The following is a 19,677-nucleotide window of genomic DNA, read 5'->3' as shown; positions in this document are numbered from 1 at the left end:
AAAATTTAGAGAACGTTGTCACTAGGACAAAAAGTTGGAGGTTCTAAGGAAAACTCCATAGCAGTTACAGTAGTTCTTCTTTTTCCTTTGGCAAATAGATACAGAATGTAGAAAATACTGCGTAAACCTGAGGATTGTGACATAGCATTGGAGGGGGAACATAAGTTTCAATTACTCGGGAGACATTTCTTTTCTAACAAAAAAGTGCTGTTGACATTTAAGTGTATGGACGGATTTTGCCCCTATTAAAAAGGAGACCTGTGAAATAATAATTTATTACTGCTTTCCAGGGGGATAATTGAGATGAATTATGGGAAATGGTGGATTTTGACTCTTAATAGGCAATAAGAAAGGGTGGCTGAGTCCGATGTCTCTTTAAGATAAGTGAAATGTTATCTGAAGGATTTTGCCCTGTTAAGAAGATGAGAATGTACTGAGACTTCTGAGTCAGAGATAGATGAGTGGTAGACTTTTGACCTTTTGCATAAAAGAGGATGTGGATTTGTGGTGAGAGATGTTGAAGAAGAAAGGTGGGATGATCATTTGAGTTCTGAAGAAGAAAGGTGGGATGTCATTTGAGTTCTGCTATGTGACATAGAGTATATGGAAAGTATATGGCAAGTACATGGCTATGTGACATACAGTGATTGGAAAGGAAATATAAGACAACAGCTATGCTTTTATGTAAAGTCCCTGATTAAAGACCCTAGTTTATCTAGGGCTGCCATATCTGAGCTGCAAAAAATCAGGATAACTACTAGATGGCAGCAAAGAGTTTCTGTTTATTTTATTTTATTTATTTTATTTATGAGACTTATATACCGCTTTAAGTGCAAGCACTCTCTAAGCGGTGTACACCAGTAAGCAATGTGTATGTGTATGTGTGTGTGTGTGTGTATATATATATATATATATATATATATATATATATATATATATATATATATTTACATTGCCCTCAACAATCTGGGTCCTCATTTTACCTACCTCGGAAGGATGGAAGGCTGAGTCAACCTTGAGCTGGTGAGATTTGAACTGCTGACCTGCTGAACACAGTCAGTTAAAGTGGCCTGCAGTACTGCACTCTAACTGCTGCACCACCTCGGAAGTTTGCAGCTTGGATATGTAACCCTAATTTCTCTAGGAAGATTTGGTATAGCAGTTCCTATAACTAGGATAAGAGGAAGATAGGGCTTTTATCTGGGCATCTTTCCCCAAAGAAATGATATTTTGAAATTTACATGCATGGCAGAACATTGCCTATATTTGGAATTGTTCACCCACATGTTTAAAAATTGCATCTGCAGCAGTGGTTTAGGTTCAAGTATATGGGCTGTTCCAAATCCAGTTCCTCAGATAGAACTTCCATGGTAGTCAAAGGTAAAAAGTTCATTTTTTTTCTGTGTGGAATCTATTCACAACCATAAACTGAATACTTGTTTAAAGTATTTGTCAGTCAATCATCCACTTCCAAGCTTTGAACAATTCTAGATCATATCCAAATGTTGCCACTGAATTTTAGTTTTTAATATGACAGAATGTTTAAGCATGATTGTATTTAAATTTAATTAAAATTGACATTTAATATAACTAGCCTGATTTTGGGTGACTTCACTCACTGTTTCTTTTGGTCCAACTCCCTTCTTGGAAGGCAGAATCCGACTTCGAAGTTTATTGTTGCATTTAGACTGAAGTGTTTTATACCTGTGTAATTTATTAAGTAGATAGAAGAAAAGAACTGGTACCTTATCAAGCCATTGCAGATTTATTAATTTACAAGCATAAATCATATTTTCATACTGAATTGGACGTAATTTAAGTAGGCCTAGTTCATGCTTCAGTTGTTCTTATATAGTTTGCTATTTCAATCCCTTTGATTGCCTGTACCTGGTTTCTGAATTCTGTCCAATATTTTCTCGTCTTTTCAGAACAGTGACATTTAGAACGGACTGTGTATTATTCTCAGTGGAAAGTACCATAATAGTATTTCAGTCCCAGAGCGTGGATATTATACTTTAGGTTAGTAGAACCTAAAATACACTGTCCAATTTCAGCACAGTACCAGAAACTAGAACTGAAACCTCACTTGAGCTTTATGGGATATTGTGTCTCAGCAACTATTACATGATAGTAATTTAAAGAAATAAAAACATTTTTATTTTCACAGGTTATCAAAAGTATATCTGATTTTATTGTTATAATCACTGTCACTATGGAAATTTGGAAATTTTCCAAATTATTTTGGAAATTGGCAAAGGTAATTTTTTAATTTCAATCAAATGGAATGTTGGAAAGAAATTATCTATAGGGGCCTGAGAAGTCTGTCTATCAGCAGAAGTAACTCTTTGAAAACTGAATGGAATGAGGTCAAATTTGGTGTGTTTGGAACAGTTGGTAAAAGAAAGATTAAGTTTGAAAATGGGGTGGATCAGATATGGGGATGTGGAGAAAAAAACCAAAATATATCCTTATGAGAGCGATAGCTAGATAGCATATTGGAATGTTGATAACTACTGCTTTCCAAATTCCCATTCTTTTGTCCTTCCAGCTTCTCTACCAAGAGCAAAGCATATGTATAAAAAAATATACTATATAATCACTGCTGGCAAGGAGGTTGGAAAGAATTCCAGAATCCAGGATCTGTATATTTTATCTGTATTAACAATTATGGCGATAGTATATCTGGATTTCAATTAAATATTATAAAACTGAAACAAAGAAATATCAACAGCTATTCAAATTTCTGAATAGCAACTATCCTTAATTTAAGGACCAAGGATGTTGCTAAAAAAACAATCAACATTTTTTTCCCTTTCTTTAGTCTCACCTACTTTGAACATTACCTTCTGTGCAGGTAATTTTTGGGTTAAGAGCACACTTAGAATTTTGAGAGCATATGAGGGATATACTTTCAAGTTTGACTATAGGTAGTCCTCGATTTATAACCACAAATGGAACCAGAATTTCTGTAGATATGCAAAGCGGTTGCTAAGTGAATCGCACTCAATTTTTCAGCCTTTTTTGCCATAATTAAGCAAATCACTACAGTTGTTCAGTAAATCATGTGGTTGTTAAATGAATCCACCTTTCCCCCAGTGATTTGGAAGCCAGCTGGGAAGATCACAAATTGTGATCACATGACCCTGAGATTGTAAATACTTGCTAGTTGCCAAATGTCTAAATTTTGATAAGTTGATTGTGGGGAAGTTGTGACAGTCATAAGTATGACAATCACAAGTCACTTTTTCTGTTCCACTGTAACTTCATATAGTTGCTAAATGAATAGTTATAAGTTAAAGACTACCTCTACTTTAATGGAGAGAGTAAATCACGAAACTTCATAAAATAGAAGGCAAAGTAATTAGTTCTCAATCATTCAAGGTGCTTACACATGAATGGTAAGGCTTTATATCTGACAGCATTTCTGGATATGAATATAACGCCAGAGGCTAGTGCTTTATTTTGTAGCATAACAACATTAAAGTAAAAGCAGAGAAGTGCTCAAGTTGGGGAAAAAAAGGAGGCAACCAGAAGGCATTTATATCTCAAGGAGGAAAACTGCATAGTTTGGGTAAGTTAATGTCTTCAGATATAATTTGCTTGTTTTATGACACTTGATAGTACTTTACTTATCTGAAATGTACCTGAGCAGTTGCCTTTCCCTTGAACACCTGCCAGCTCCATCAATCTTATCTTTGAGCCATTAACAATGTATTGCCTGCCCTCTCTGAGCAAAGGCCATCTCAGCCAGGCAGGATGGTTGTCATAAGTAACTTCCTTTTACCTTGTATAATTAAATCCATAAAACAATATTGTTAAGCTTCACTAAAGGCAGAACATAGCCAAATAATGCTTTTTTCAGGCCATCCTGCCTGAAAAACTGGGTGGATATGCCGATAGGGATAGGAAATGGAGGATGTATTGTATTCAGCAACAGCAGGCATAGCAAAGCTAGCAAGGGGTCTATAAGATTTTTTTGTTCCATCCTTCCTTAGCAAACTCTGACTCTTTTTCTGGGAATATATGAATCTTATTTTATCTGTACACTGGGTTCCAAATCTAAACTATAACTTTTGAGGATTTTTGCCTGTCAGACCTTGTATTGCAAAACACTTATGTTTAGAGTTTCAAGCTATTGAAAAGATCTAGCATTAGTTTCCTATTTAGCAACAAAGCCAACAGTTACTTTTTAGTCTAACCTACATTACACTGTAGACTAAACTACAGAGAAGGAAGCCAGGAAGTGAGACTTCATCCTAAGCTCATTGAAAAATATATAAAATGCATTAAGATAGCAAAGAATGAGACTGGTTTGGCACAACAATTTGTATGCTCTGCATTTGTTGTATCCATACACATTTTTTAAACAATACAAATCTAGTATATGAAAAGCCGAAACGTATTGTTGACTCCTCAGGCAGGTGACTCAGTGTACTTTGAATTAACAGATTGTCAGCAGCTTGGAAGTGTTTAAAGTGTCAGTCTTCTGCATAGGGTTGTTCTTGCACAGATGCTTGGTTCCTTGACATTTATAAATTATAGATAAGTTCCAAATCTGTTTTAGGTATATACTCACATTCAGTGACTTGCTGCTTAAGTGATCAGAATCATAAGTAGTCATATCAAGCCCTTAAAACCTGTGTGATGTTTTGATCTTTTGAAAGGTCATTCATTTTTTTTGGCCTTTTTTTTGGCAATGCAATTCTTTGTAATCATTGGATTTTTTTTGTTGTATTCCGTAAGTTGCCCAAAGTCATGGCATTGGGATGTCCTTAGATTCCATAAATACATGAATATAGACTTGGTAAAGCATAAGGAGGCAGTATCAGGAAAATTGGGGAAACTATGGAGTTGGCAGAAATACATAGGATAGTAGTTCTCAATCTTAGCAACACTTAAGAAATGTGAACTTCAGTTCCAAGGATTCCAGAGCCAACATGACTGATTGGGGAATTTGAGGAGTTGGTCCACATATCTTAAAGTTGCCAAGATTAAGAAACACTGGCATAAAATTTTATTAGCAGAAAAAATCCTCAGAAGAAGAAATGGAATGGAATATCCTGATGTATAGTACTTAATGTATCAGCCTTTTGATGCATGGTTCACAAAAAGGAACATTATTGCATAATCCTCATTAACATTTGTGGCAGTTGTATACAAGTCACTACAGTGCAAAAGCTTTTGTCCTATTAATTTCAGGGAAAAGGTGGAAAATGTAAAAAGCTATTGCCATGTCATCACTATGGCAGATCATATTGCGTGATTTCATTTGGTACCAAATGATGTTGCACAGGATTGTAAAAAAGGCACACAGAACAACCATAAATAAGACGATTTATGGTGTAGAACAACCATAAATAAGATGTTAAGGATGCATTATGGACTTCATGTCATGAGTGCTTAAAGCTTACAAAGAATCCATGCTTAAAATAAACAGGCCTTAACACACAAGAAAATGGAAGGACATATGGTTTTGTCTTCTTAGTAAAATGCCTTGGATTAACTCTGTTCAAACAGGTTGTATATTAAATCCTTCTAGAAGAAGATATAAAAAAAATCATTACCATCATCTATTCAAATTATGCTTTCTTTCTGAATGCATGGATATTCAAGAATCTTCAGGTTTTTTTAGATAAAATATTTGGGTTCTCTTCTTATTTCTTGATTGTTATTCGCATTAAAGTTGTTGTATGTACACAGAACCAGGAACATCCCATCTTTAGTTCTGACAAGTGTTTCACTTTCAGAACTGGTGCACAATTTTAAGTATTTTGTTGGACCCATATCTCTTGCTTGAGAAATAGGTAGCAACTGGGGCTAAGAAGGCCTTCACACAAATCCATCTTGTGCACCGATTGTGCCCTTCCCTTGTTATGAGAACAGTATAGACAATTCAGATAATTATTCATGCTTTGGTGACACCACACATGGATTATTGCAATACAGTCTATGTGGAGCTGCCCTTGGAAACTACTTGGAAGTTGCAGCTTGTCTAGAATGCAGTAGCATATGCAATCATGGGTGCATTTCATCGGGTCTACGTAACACCTTTGCTCCATGAGCTGCACTGGTTACCAGTAAGCTTCTGGGTGCAATTGAAATTGCTAATTATTAACTATAAAGACCTTCATGGCATAGGCCTAGTATCTATAGCTTCTGTCCAGCCTGTATGATTAAGCAGAGATTCCATCCATTAAGCAATGTTACCTGTTGGGAGCTAAGAAATATGCCTTCCTAGTCATAGCAACTGCCTTCTGGAACCTCACAACTTTGATATACAGCAGTGATGGCGAACCTTTTAGAGACCGAGTGCCCAAACTGCAACCCAAAACCCACTTGACTTTGCTTATTAGAAGTTCACAAAAAGTGATCACATAATCCTGGGACCTTGCAACCTTCGTAAATACATGCCAACTTCCAGATATCTGAATTTTGATCATGTGATCACAGGGATGCTGCAATGGTTGTAAGTATAAAAACTGGTCATAAATCACTTTTTTCAGTGCTGTTATACCTTTGAATGGCCACTGAATGGATTGTTATAAGTCAAGGACTACCTCTATTCCACTCAGAGTTTAGATGGCTAGTCAGATTTCTAAAATAAATAAGTTTAGATCCTCTAAAATCAGTGCTTAAAAACCACTTTTCATTCGTTTATTTTCAGTTAAGGGTATGACTAGAATTTTTGTTTCAAATTAATATGGATCAGAACTGTTTTTGAATTCACAATTCAAGTGCCACATTCCTGGCAAACCATCAGTGATGCTGTAGTCGGGATCTAATGGATGGGCTTAAGAGATTATTTATTGATGGCAGTGACTAGCTCTGAGAAGCCATCCATCATTCCAAAATTCCCTCAGTGCCCCAGGGTAAAGCTATCTCAAGTGTTCTTGAAACTGGGAGGAGTTTTAAATGACTTTCTAGAGATATTCACTCTTTCTAGGTAAGTCTTCCAACAGATGAGTTGATCAAAGCAGTCAGGATTAATCCTGATTAGTGTTGTATAAACATAGTTATTGTTGTAAACCAAAGGATTCAGTAAACTATGAGAACATAAGAACAGTCCGCTAAATCATACAGTGGAGTTCATCTCATCCAGGATTCAGCATTTTCATGGTCAACCAGACGTCTTCGGGAAATTCAGAAGTATGGAAAGCAGAATGAAAGTCCTTTCCATTGTCTCTTCTCAGCAGCTGGTTTACTGAGTTAGAGATGGCAAAAGAAGCGTAAGCTAAGGACATCTTGAACAAATTCTACTCAGGAGCTCTCAGGAGCACAGTTATCAGAATGCAATATTACATGCTAATTCTGCCCACAACCAGGAGTTTGATCCTGACCAGCTCAAGGTTGACTCAGCCCTCCATCCTTCTAAAGTTGGTAAAATTAGGACCCAGATTGTTGGGGACAATATGCTGACATTTGTAAACCATTCAGAGAGTGCTATAGTATATTAATCTAAGTAAGTGCTATTCCTTTTGCTACTTACACAAAGACAATTTCTCACCAGAACACTCACTCCAAGTCTGGAATTGTTCTTTTGCATGGGAAAAACCTGCAAATTCTGTGCAAACAAGATACCGGTACTCTTATTTTTCTTCATGTAAATATAATTATGCAAATCACTGCAATATAATTACAAACTAGGTTCATTTACATCAATTAATCTTGACTTGTTTGTTCAGATTCATATTATTGTTTGTATCTTACTATGTGTATGTTTTTATTACTTTGTGGAAATTGAAGGCTTGGATGAAGTATGTTATTCTAACAGGAAGAAAAAGAAACAGTAAATGACAAAAGTGAATAATTATAGTTAACTTCATTAGTCAATAAAGGCAGAAAAACACACATTTCTTAATATTCCATCCATTTTAACTTATTCAGTTCAGGAAACATAATTTGTATGTCCAAATGGTTTGATGTGAACCTGCTGTGCAAATAACAGTATAGAGACTTAAGTTTGCACGTTGAGCTAAACTATGTCTTACTTTGCAGTAGTTCACTGAACAAGAAAAATGGTCACATAAAATCATAAACCATGGTTTACAATCGACAGTGATTGAACTTCCATATGCAAAACATTTGGTTAAATACCTTTCCATGTCATTGGTTGATATGTACAAAAACGATCATTAGAAAAAGGATTAAAATGTTCAGACTCTGCAATGCTGCAGTGGTTGTAAGTGTGAAGTGTGAAAACTTTTTTCAGTTCCATTGTAACCTCAAACATCACTAAATAAGTTTGAAAACTACCTGTAGTTAATCACTCAGAAATATACATAGGCAATCCTTGACCTATAACCATAACTGAGCCTGGAAATCCGGTTGTAAACCACAATGGTTGTTAAGCAAGTCACCAGGTAACCATGCTCCATTTTATCTTTTGGAGGGCAGTCATTAAGCAAATGTAGTGGTTGTTAAGAGAACCTTTTTTTCTCCAATGGTGTTTTTGCTGGAAATCAGAAATAAACAGCAGAAACACACAAAAAGCATGGTCATGTGATCGCAAGCCAGTTGCCAAATGCCCAAAATGCGATCACTATGACCTTGGGAAAGGGTGCGGCCATCTGTTCTTCAAAGTCAGATTGTAAGTAGCTTTGGGGAAGTCCATCATAACCTCAAATGGTCACTTGCAAACTGGTCAGTAAGCAAAGACTACTTGTACTTAATCTCATAAATTGCTCCTTAGAAATCCCTACTAGTCAATCCAGACTCCAAGATTGTACCCAGGCCACAACTAGGGATGGACTTATGAAAGACTTTCAAAAATAATTTGAAAAATATAATCCCGAACAAGAGAGTTTTAAAAGCATGAGAGGAGTTTATTGATATAGTTTACTTCTAAACTGAGGATTCTGACTTTTGGACTTGACAGAAAGCAATCTTGTGCCATTTTGGGGGACATTGCAGAAATGTTATGCCTGAATGTTTCAAAGTTATGATACAGTAATGAAATACAAATTAATGCTTGTGAATTTGTTTATTTTATGAGCAGGGCCTTTGTGCAACTATCAAAAGCATTTCTAAGAGGAAGTAATTACACTTGCAGTCTGGATGTATTCAAACCAGAGAAAAATATTTTTTAAAAAAACATGATTAAGCAGAGAAAAAGTCATAGGGGAATCTGGCTATAAAGAAAAGCAGATTTCTTTATGTAAAATTAAATCTATGCTGCCGCAATTAAAAAAAAAACACTTGGCAGCTTATATAGAAGAGATCATTTGAAGGAATGTACTTAAGCCAACTTTAGGGTTCAATATTCCCCATCCATTGTGTCCCCATAGAACAGTGTTTCTCAACCTTGACAATTTTAAGGCATGTGGACTTCAACTCCCAGAATTCCACAGCCAGCATTGCTGGCTGTGGAATTCTGGGAGTTGAAGTCCACATGCCTTAAAATTGTCAAGGTTGAGAAACACTGCCATAGAAAGATTAAAAGTTTTCAGTTTTGTTTTCACCCAACTATGGGCCAGCATTATTTCATTTTAGTCCAAAGTGGTTCATTAAGGCAAACTAGCTATATAAGCCAATGCTGGCAATGGTTTTACTCAAAACCTTGACAGACTAATTTGTCAGGCCTGTCCCAGCTTGGGCATTTAGGAAAGAAAAATTCTTGATTCCATTTGTAGAAAAAAGATATACTTTTACTAAAGACAAGCGGTTACAGCATAAGCAAAGCCAGATCTGAATATTCCTGTATAAACCCCTTGATTTTCCCCTCTCTCAGATCTTCCCAGGTCCTCCATCCTTAGTCATTTGATCAATAGTATTCAAATTAGATGTTTTGGTAAAAGTCCCAATGATTGGCGCCTCTTCAGTTTCTTTGACAGTTCTTTGTATTCTATTCTCACACTTATATCCTTGGATCTCTTATCTGTTGTTTTAGATTGGACCTCTGGTTCCTACCATCTCCTTCTCTGTGTTTCATCCCCATTTTCCCCTCCCCCTTTTTATGGCAGGATGCCATCAATGCAAAGTAAAGATGAAGGGGATAGATGCCAGATCTGCCATCAATGGCAGATCAATGCATCCAAATACACTGCTCAACTCTGGTTAAACAATGAAAAGTCTCTTATCTTGTATCATGCTTCAGGATTTATGACAAGGTCATCCATGGCTCATTTCTGTAATGGGAACCATAATTTACTGTTATGTGTATATACTCCAGTGCCTCCCTTTGTAAGATTCCCTTTTCTACTTCAGGGAACTCAGCTGACCTTCAAAAAAACCAAGAACATAGGCAAGATGTATTTTGTTTCCCCCTTTTTTTTCTGGCTTCAGTAGGAAACATTAAAGCTGCAGAGTTCTGCATGGCTGTTCCAATTGAATTCAGGGCAGCTGACATCTGGGTAAATACACATAAGATCCGGTGACAAGCTGAAGCCTGTTTGCTAAGGGAGGATTGATGCATAAAGGGTGTAACTGGATAAGTGCTCCAATAGAACCAGAACAGTGTTGACAGTTGTATAGGTGACACTGGTCAGAGGACAAGGTGTAGAAATGGGATTTGGGTTTGTTTAAGAGAAGCCACCCGGACCTCTATCTGCAGGAGGACTAGGTGAATCAATCATACCAATACCAGGATGGTTAAATGCTAATTGTTCTCTCTACACTAGGAGGACAAAACACCTTATGCTTATACTTATATGCTAAATTTTGCAGTAGGAAGGGAAAAAACAGAGGAATCTACATTTTGCAATCACCACAAACACTGCAAGAGGAAAGAACCTTAGTGCATGTGGTGCTGCTGTTTCTGTTTGTGCTTTGGATAGGGATGGAAGAAAAGAATGAAAGTAGAAACAAGGCTCAAGGGGGGGGAAACTCTATCAATTTTTGTGTATAAGAGTGAGAGCAAGGTTCATTAAATTTCTACATATTACTATGCAGAAGTTGAAGGCAAGATTATCCAATCTCTAAGGATTTGGATCATGAAATCACAGCCTTGTTTCTAGGACATCAGAAATTAGGAGGCTGAGATATTTTAGAGGGGACTGCAATGTAAGACAAAGCTAAGACTTAACTCAGCAAGATAGGCTTAAGGTTTAGTGGTATCCTTTTCAGTCATGGGTTGTTGGCCAAACAGGAGAGCTCGATAGTGGCTAATACTTTGGATAAGTCCTCCAATAAAACAAAGATCAAAATCTGGAAAATATTTTGATAATATTTGGATCTAGATCCTTTTGTTAATTATTTGTTCCTTTCATAGCAGATCCTAGAAAGGAAGTCAACTCTGTATCATGTTGTGTGAGTAAGTCAAAATGGATATGGATTAATTTCTTAGTAAGCCTCCATCAGATTGTACTTCAGATCTTGCACCATGATTTGCAAAAGAGGATTTGTTTCTTAAAACAATTATATTCCAATTTTTGTGTAGGATTTTAGAGTCACACCTATATAAATTATTGAAGGGATACTTTAAAAAATCTGAGTTATGGGTAAGGAATTATTTGTGAAAAGGGCTATAATTTGTGGAAAAAAGAAGCAAACCAAAAAGAAAGTTTTGATTAAGAAATACAGATATCATCTGAGAAGAAAATAGAATTCTCCTCTCCATATAATTGAAATGCTTTGACCACAAACCATATGGATGATTTCATTTCCCTGGGAGTTATTTTAATCAGGATATCTGAGTACTTACCACTTTCTACAGGGGGACAATTGAGAGCATCCTGTCATACAGCATCACAGTCTGGTTTGGAAGCATCACTGCTTCAGACAGGAAGGCAATGCAGAGAGTAGTGAGGATGGCCGAAAAGATCCTTGGCAGTTCCCTCAATCCCATCCAGGACATACCGGTAGCATATAAGCGTTGCTTGAGGGTCTGCAAGATTGTCTGGGACACTACACATCCTCTTCATGACCTGTTTTCCTTGTTATCTTCTGGGAGGAAGCAGAACATTCAGATTTTGTTCTATACAGTATTAACCTTGTGAACTCTAAAGCAGTGGTTCTCAACCTTTTTAATGCCGCGACCCTCCAACTGGTCGTAAGTCGAGGACTACTCAACCGGTCATAAGTCGAGGACTACTCAACTGGTGCAGCACCGTTTGCAGAATGGGACTTTTGGCGGGCTCAGCAGGGCAGAGACAGCCTGGACAATTCCTATTGGCTTTTGAAAGCCAATAGAATTAGACTCTATTCAAGAGAGTCTATTCTATTGGCTTTCAAAAGCCAATAGAATAAAAGGGAGTAGCACAGCTAAGGAAAAGGGGGAAAAAAATGGCGGACTGCGTTGTTTGGCGACCCCCGTGAAATGGTCGTTCGACCCTAAATGGGGTCCCGACCCACAGGTTGAGAACCACTGCACTAAAGCTTCCTCCTTCTGTTATGTATTCAAGATGGACAGTGATTAATATTTATATGTTACTTATATGTAAGAGTGTAGATCTATATGTATGTTGTATATAATGTGTTTAAATGTATGTTATGTATGTGTACACTTAGAGCAAGCAACTAAATTTCATTTTTAATGTGTGCCATTGTGCCCACAGTAAAAAATGACAATAAAGGTTATCTGTCTGTCTGTCTGTCTGTCTCTCTCTGTCTATCTATCTATCTATCTATCTATCTATCTATCTATCTATCTATCTATCTATCTATCTATCTATCTATCTATCAATTTGACTGTTTTTTTCCCTTTCTTATAGCCATAGCCCTTTGAAGGTGATGATCTGGAGATGAAGACACAGTCCCAAAAAGTGCATCACTGATGCTTCCTTGGTTCATGGCAAGAGAAGATAGCCTTCCCAGCGATGGGCAACCATGAAAAAGAGCCGTCATCTCCTAAAAGGGCACTACCCCCTTCCCGGTCCAATAGCACTGTATCTTCCAAACACAGCATTGCTTGGCAGGTATAGTTCCTTTTGACTGAGTGTCTACAAAACTGATTCCTACATGTCCCTGGGATTGGGGGAGGAGCTCCAGATCGAATGTGTGACCAGATACACCTGTCTACTTTGCTTAGGTTAATGTGTGTGTTGAGGTGGGGAATCTTGTGCTAGTTATTTTATGGCCCTCGGGCCACATCTGGCCCTTTGGCTGTCCCTATTAGCTGAATGGGGCCTTGGCAGGGGCAGGGCATTGATGGGGGTACAGCGGTAGGGATGCAAGGCAGCATTGTTGACCCTCCACTACAGTCCAAGTTTCTCACGTGGCTCCTTGGGAAAATTAATTACCCATCCCTGTTCTAAATCCTACTAAACAGTAACTTCCTATATTGCCTGTATTGTTTGTATTTTGTGAGGCTGTTGGAAGTGGCAAGTTCAGCTCTGTTCAGGGGCCTGTCTACTCCAGAGTACATATTGGCTGCATTGTACATGGCAAAGTACATGGTCTTAAACTCTAGCTGGACAGTGATAAGGGGCTGCAGTATAGTGAATGGTGCCTGAATAGTTATAACTCAAGTCATCAAAGATTTCATTTTGTGGAATTCTTTTTTAAAGTCAATAAAAAAGAAGAAACCTCTATTCAAATTGTATGGGGCACAGCAAAAGCATATTTTAGAGGTTTGACCATAACTTATCTTTCTAAAAAGAATGAAAAGAAACTTGTTCAACATAGATTGAAAGAACAACTTAGTATGTTGGAAGCTGAATTACAATCAGACCCTCAAGAGAAAAAGTTGAAAATACAAATGGAACTATTAAAACATAAGTTAAACTTACTTGAGACAAATACAATGGCACAACAGATTAAAAGGTCCAAACAGAACTTTTTTGAAAATGCTAATAAACCTGGAAGATGGTTGGCATATAGATTAAAAAAAAGAAAGAGAAAAAAGATTAATAATTAAGCTACGGGATAAGGATGGTGATCTACAATGTCACAATGACTTAATGAAAAAAATTACGAAGGAGTATTATGAGACACTGTATAAGGCAGAGACAGTTTTTAAAGATGTAATTCAGGCTTATTTAAAAGAAGCAAATCTTCCAAAGGTTCCTGAGAATATGCATCAGAGGTTAAACGAGAATGTTTCAATGATGGAGATTACAGAGGCAATAAAAAAGCAAAAGAAAGATAAAACACCAGGACCTGATGATCTTCCTGCTGAATTTTATGTAGCGTTACAAGATACTATAATTCCAATCCTGAAAGACTTATGTAATGAAGTTTTTACACATACAAAAATACCGGATTCATGGACTGAAGCTAATATTACTTTGATACCTAAAGAAGATACTGATCATCCACTAATTAAAAACTACAGACCAATATCGCTACTAAATGTGGATTACAAAATCTTTTCTGCAATAATGGCAGAAAGAATGAAATTTTTTTTGAATGAATTTATACACCCAGACCAAAATGGTTTCCTACCAAAAAGACAGATAAAGAATAATTTGAGGATTATTTTAAACTTTTTGGAGTACTATGAAATCCATCCAGGGAACCAGATAGCACTTATATTTCTTGATGCACAAAAAGCCTTTGATAACTTAAATTGGCAATTTATGTTTCAACAACTTCAAGAAATGGACTTTGGTGAAAATTTTAACAAAGCAATTCAAGAAATTTATAAGAAACAAACAGCAAAAATACTTTTAAATGGAGATTACACAGATGGATTTGAGATTTAAAAAGGCACTAGACAGGGATGCCCGTTGTCTCCTCTATTGTTTATTCTTACATTAGAGGTTCTGGCAAGAAATATCAGACAAGATACAGAATAAGGCCTGGAGATTAAAGACCAGAAATATAAACTACAGGCCTTTGCGGATGACTTGGTCTTTATTCTAGAGGAGCCATTGCAAACAGCTGATAAACTCTTGCAGAAAATTGAGAAATTTGGAGCAGTGGCTGGCCTGAAAATAAACAGGGAAAAGACTAAAGTAATAACAAAAAAATATAACAGACAAACAAAACTCAACTCACTAAAATGACAAAACTTCAAATAGTTAAAAAAGTTAAATATTTGGGTGTTTATTTAACGGAGAAATATTCTACATTAAAAGAAGATAATTATGAGAGATTAATGAAACAAATAAAAATGGACTTGGAAAGATGGGAAAATTTTCAATTATCACTTTTAGGAGGAATAGCGACGGTTAAGATGAACATTTTACCAAAGCTAATTTTCTTATTTCAAACAGTGCCTATTAAACTTACTAAGAATTTTTTTGATGATTTAAATGCAATGATTCTAAGATTTATATGGCAAAAAAAGAAAGTGAGAATCAAATGTAAATTGTTATAAGAATCTAAGGATAGAGGGGGCTTTGGACTTCCAGATTGGAGACTTTTCTATCAAGCGGCTATTTTGCTTTGGCTAAAAGAATGGATTGTATTGAGAAACAAAAGATTGCTTTATTTAGAGGGACACGACCTTCAGCTAGGTTGGCGTGCTTTTATATGGTACAAAAAATCTAAAGCACATAAGTACTTTCAAAATCATGCGATAAGAAACATACTACTTTCAGAATGGGAGAAAATTAAACATAAAATATATATGAAAATATCCGAGTGGCTTTCAAAAATGGAAGCATTTGCTTATCCAAATTTGATTAATTATGACAAACTGGTTAGTTATAAAGACATCTTAGACAAAGAGGGAAATCTTAAGGACAGGCAAACTTTACAACTACAAGGTATTGACTTGACATGGTGGTCCTACTTGCAAATTCAAACAAGATACGAAAAAGTTATAAAATTGACAGGTTTTTACAAAGAACAGATCCCATTGAATAAAATTTTATTAAAAACAGATGAGAACTTGATTAGAAAACTCTATAAATTTCTTTTAAACTGGAAGATGGAAGAAGAACAAGTGAAAGAAACAATGATAGTATGGGCAAAGAACTTTGGATATTCTATAGATTTGGAAGACTGGCAAAAACTTTGGGATAAAAATATTAAGCTTACAAAAGCGGTAGCATATAAAGAAAACTTATATAAGATGTTTTATAGATGGCATATGACACCAGTTCGTTTAGCGAAAATGTTTAAAAATATTTCGGATATTTGTTGGAAATGCAAACAACAGCAGGCACTTATTACCATGCCTGGTGGACATGCCCTATCGCTAAGAAATATTGGGCTAGGATCCATAGATGGTTAGAAAAGATGATGAAACTACAGATAGAATTTAAACGGGAATTGTTTTTGTTAGGAATATTAAGACCTAATAATGGTAAAGAGAATGATTACCAGATATTGCATGTTTTAACTGCTGCAAGGATAGTATTTGCCCAATTTTGGAAAAATGAGAATTTACCATCTGACCTGACTATTATTACCAAAATTTTAGAGTGTGTAGAAATGGATAGACTAATGTTAGAAATGAAAGAAAAAGATGATTCAATTTATTTTAGAACTTGGGAAAAATTTTATCAATGGTTAGGGACACGTCAGAACTTGAAAGATTCAATATTTTAGAATAGATGATTGATTTCTAATTGAGTTCTAATTAACATTTTGATGATATGATTACTTTTCCTGATTTACTGAATCTCATTTGTTACTTTTGATTGTTAGGATTTTTTTTGAGATTTTATCAGTAGTGTTTACTTAATAGATAAACGTATTTGTTTACTAATTTTTTTGATATGTTACAGCCTAAGCTTTGCTAAAAATGGTTGAATATGATGTTCACTCATTATTATGATCTGGATAGTAGCTTGTTTGTTGAAATATGTGATTGTATCTATCCTTATCTTACCCTAATTCCTTATCTCCTTCCCCTCCCCCTTTCCTTCCACCCCTTCCTTTACCATACCTGTATTGTTCCTATTTTTCCTCATCTACATAAACTTAATAAAATTTTGTTAAAAAAAAAAGATTTCATTTTGGATGAAAGCTCCCATATAACTGACCTTTTGTTTTTTTAACATAGAGTTCTGAGAGCTGGGAAGTGATAGATGATTTGCACATCCATAGTGGGGTCATCCAGCACCCAGAAAGGCAGGAGGGCTACCTGCTAAAGAAGCGAAAATGGCCCCTGAAAGGCTGGCACAAGGTATGTATCAATAAAGTGACAAGATTCCTATTTCCCTTACACGATTCAAGAGTGGGGATGAACTGCAGTTTTGCTCCTTGTTATCCTGAGTTGTCCCTACTTGTCTTACTATTCCCAGTGGTCTGAATTAAATAACTGTAGCACTAAATTAACAACTCCATTTCCAAGTCATTCCTGTTCTCCTGAACCGGGAAGATAAGCAAAATGTTGGTCTCCCAAAAATCTGCTGGCTGCTGCTGTGAATTACAGGAGTTGCACTTCAGTATATCAGGAGACGAATAAATGACAAATGGTTGCTTTCAAGAGTTCTTACAAGAATTGTTGCCATAATATATGTGAATTATTTTGGATGTTTTGGGGCTACAGTCTTAGGCATACTTAGCTGGGAGTAATTCTTAATGGAAGTTAATGGGTCTCATTTCCAAATATTGGAAATTCCAAGTATTTCCAAGGTCTCATACCAAACATTAAACTCTGCAGCAATTGATTGAGATCATTCTTACGAAATACAGGGAGTTGTCACTTAACAACACAAAGACTTCCATCCTTATATGATATAGTTTAAGTAAAAAAAAAAAACCCACATGCAATGGCATGTCCAGCAAGCCAGGTTATTAAACAAGGATTACATAGGTCACTAAGGAGGACCTCATGTGACTACACCTTGTGACTGCTTGCCAGCTTCCCTATTGACTTTGCATATCAAAAACCAACAGGAGTAAATCACAGTCACAGTAATAAATAGTAGGCCAGTAGTAAATACTAATTTGTCACCACTGTAAATTCAAACGTTCACTGAACAAGTGGTTGTTAAATGAAGATCACCTCTAGAGTTGGAAGATACCATTTAGACCATGTGTCCAAACCTTTGTTTGGTGCAGGAATGCATATCTGTGAAAATGAATTACAATAAATCTAGCCTATTTTATGAAGTTTAATAAGCACAGTGGAAAAAAACTTCAAAGTAAGGAGAATTTTTTTATTGAAATATTGAAAATAACGGTGAGCAGTACCTCAATTTTAGCTTCTCAGAATAATCATCTAAAAAGTGAACAATGTAAGCAGCAAGAATCTATGGATGCTGTTGGCTAAACTCGAGTGAAATTAATTGTCAGGGGAAAAAATATCTAAGCAGGACAAAAGCTTGTGTTTAATAGCCAAAGGATATTTATTTTACTTTATTTACATCCCACCTTTAATATTTTTATAAATAATTCAAGGAACCCACACAATATTCCTTCCTATTTTCCCCACAACAATCCTGTGTCTTGGACTGGGCTGAGAGAGAGTGACTGGCCCAAAGTCACCCAGCCAATTTTCATCCCTAAGGCAGTACTAGCATCCACAAATCTCCTGGCTTCTAGCCTGATGCCTTAACTATTAGATCAAATATTGACTGCTGGAGGAATGGACTATGCATGACTGGTGGTTAGAACTTTGATTGGGAATACTGAACAATAAAACAAATAGTAGAATATTATTTATACTATTTATACTATGGGTCATGTTTATGATCTCCATTTTTAATAAACAATCTAAACCAATTTTCCCAGTTGGTGGATTACAACTTCTAAAATTCTCAGTCAGCATAGTCATTAGTTGAAAAAGATTAGACCAATGAGTGTGATAAAAGCAATTTTGAGACTGTATTGTCCAACTCTTTCAACTTTTTAAGGAATATCGTAACATATAGCTTATTGATTTTACTCAGTCAAATCCAGTACTATTAACTTATTCCTTTCCCCCCTCTTTTCTCTCTTTTTCCTTCTAAGCGTTATTTCATTTTGGAAGATGGCATTCTGAAATATGCCACAACACGCCAAGATGTGAGTATAGAATGGTGGGAGTTGGGAAAAACTGAGTGTCATGTACCAATTTTTACAGGAATCCTGATGGGGGACAAAGGGGAGGGGCAATTAATTTAATGAGAAACGTATTAAGAAAAGGCTTATATTATTTCTCTGTGTAACTACATCTGTGACATTTTCCCTAGGTCTTAAAGGGGAAGTTACATGGCTCCATAGATGTTTGTTTGTCAGTCATGTCAGTTAATAAGAAGGCCCAACGTGTGGACTTGGACACAGAAGAGAATATTTATCATCTTAAGGTACATGTAGAATGACCCAGGATAAAAGAACAGAAAACAGAAAATTGGCAATCATATGCCAATTCATCCATAAGCTTTGGCTTACAAATGCTAATGTTTCTCCAGTACAGGAGATGGAGAATCCACCAATGGGTTTTCTCTGTCTGCCTACTCTTGAGACCAAGTAGCCAAACTTGACATGTCCCCTCTTGCTAGGAGACCCTGTCTTGACTTGGTTTTAAGCTCTTGAAGACGTGTCAGGTTTGGCTCTTTCAGCAGATAGCAGGTTAGAGATCCATTGGTGAATTCTCCTTTCCCTAATAGTTCCCCTCAGCAATTTAATTAAATAATATAGGGAATCCTTCCCTACTATTCACCTGCAGCGCTGGGATCAGTGCTGACTCAAATCGGACGATTTGAGGTGTGAGGGGTGGGGGGAGGCCTCTGCAGCTTTCCTTTCTTTCCCTTTCCCCAGGGCTCTGGGGAAAACCTTTCTGAGTAAGTGCTGCTTTGAACATATCCTTCATCCTCCCCTTCTTTGAGCTACCGGGCAGAATTTCACACTGCAGGTCGGTGATTCAGCTTTGAGTTCGAGGCCTCTGGAGTCATCTCCGGCAGCTGGGGACAACGTCGAAGG

General features: G+C 36.4%; 1 protein-coding gene across 6 annotated transcripts in view; it reads left to right on the top strand.

Annotated features, from left to right (window-relative positions):
• OSBPL7 (oxysterol binding protein like 7) overlaps window positions 1–19,677 on the top strand; it is a 113,258-nt gene that overhangs the window by 430 nt on the left and 93,151 nt on the right. For all 6 annotated transcript variants that reach the window (XR_005555501.1, XM_039333302.1, XM_039333304.1 and 3 more), the window contains exons 2-5: window positions 12,648–12,851; window positions 16,832–16,954; window positions 18,727–18,780; window positions 18,948–19,061. Coding sequence is in view for 5 of the 6 variants with exons in the window: in XM_039333302.1 (XP_039189236.1) it covers window positions 12,753–12,851; window positions 16,832–16,954; window positions 18,727–18,780; window positions 18,948–19,061 (390 nt within the window). In the remaining variant the exon portion in view is untranslated. The remainder of the gene's footprint in view (window positions 1–12,647; window positions 12,852–16,831; window positions 16,955–18,726; window positions 18,781–18,947; window positions 19,062–19,677) is intronic.

Source organism: Crotalus tigris, unplaced genomic scaffold (genome assembly GCF_016545835.1).
Source record: "Crotalus tigris isolate CLP2741 ecotype Arizona unplaced genomic scaffold, ASM1654583v1 scf7180000024472.5447098, whole genome shotgun sequence".
NCBI lineage: Eukaryota > Metazoa > Chordata > Lepidosauria > Squamata > Viperidae > Crotalus > Crotalus tigris.
Note: the sequence above shows the minus strand (reverse complement) of the source record. Positions and strands in the feature narration are given on the sequence as shown.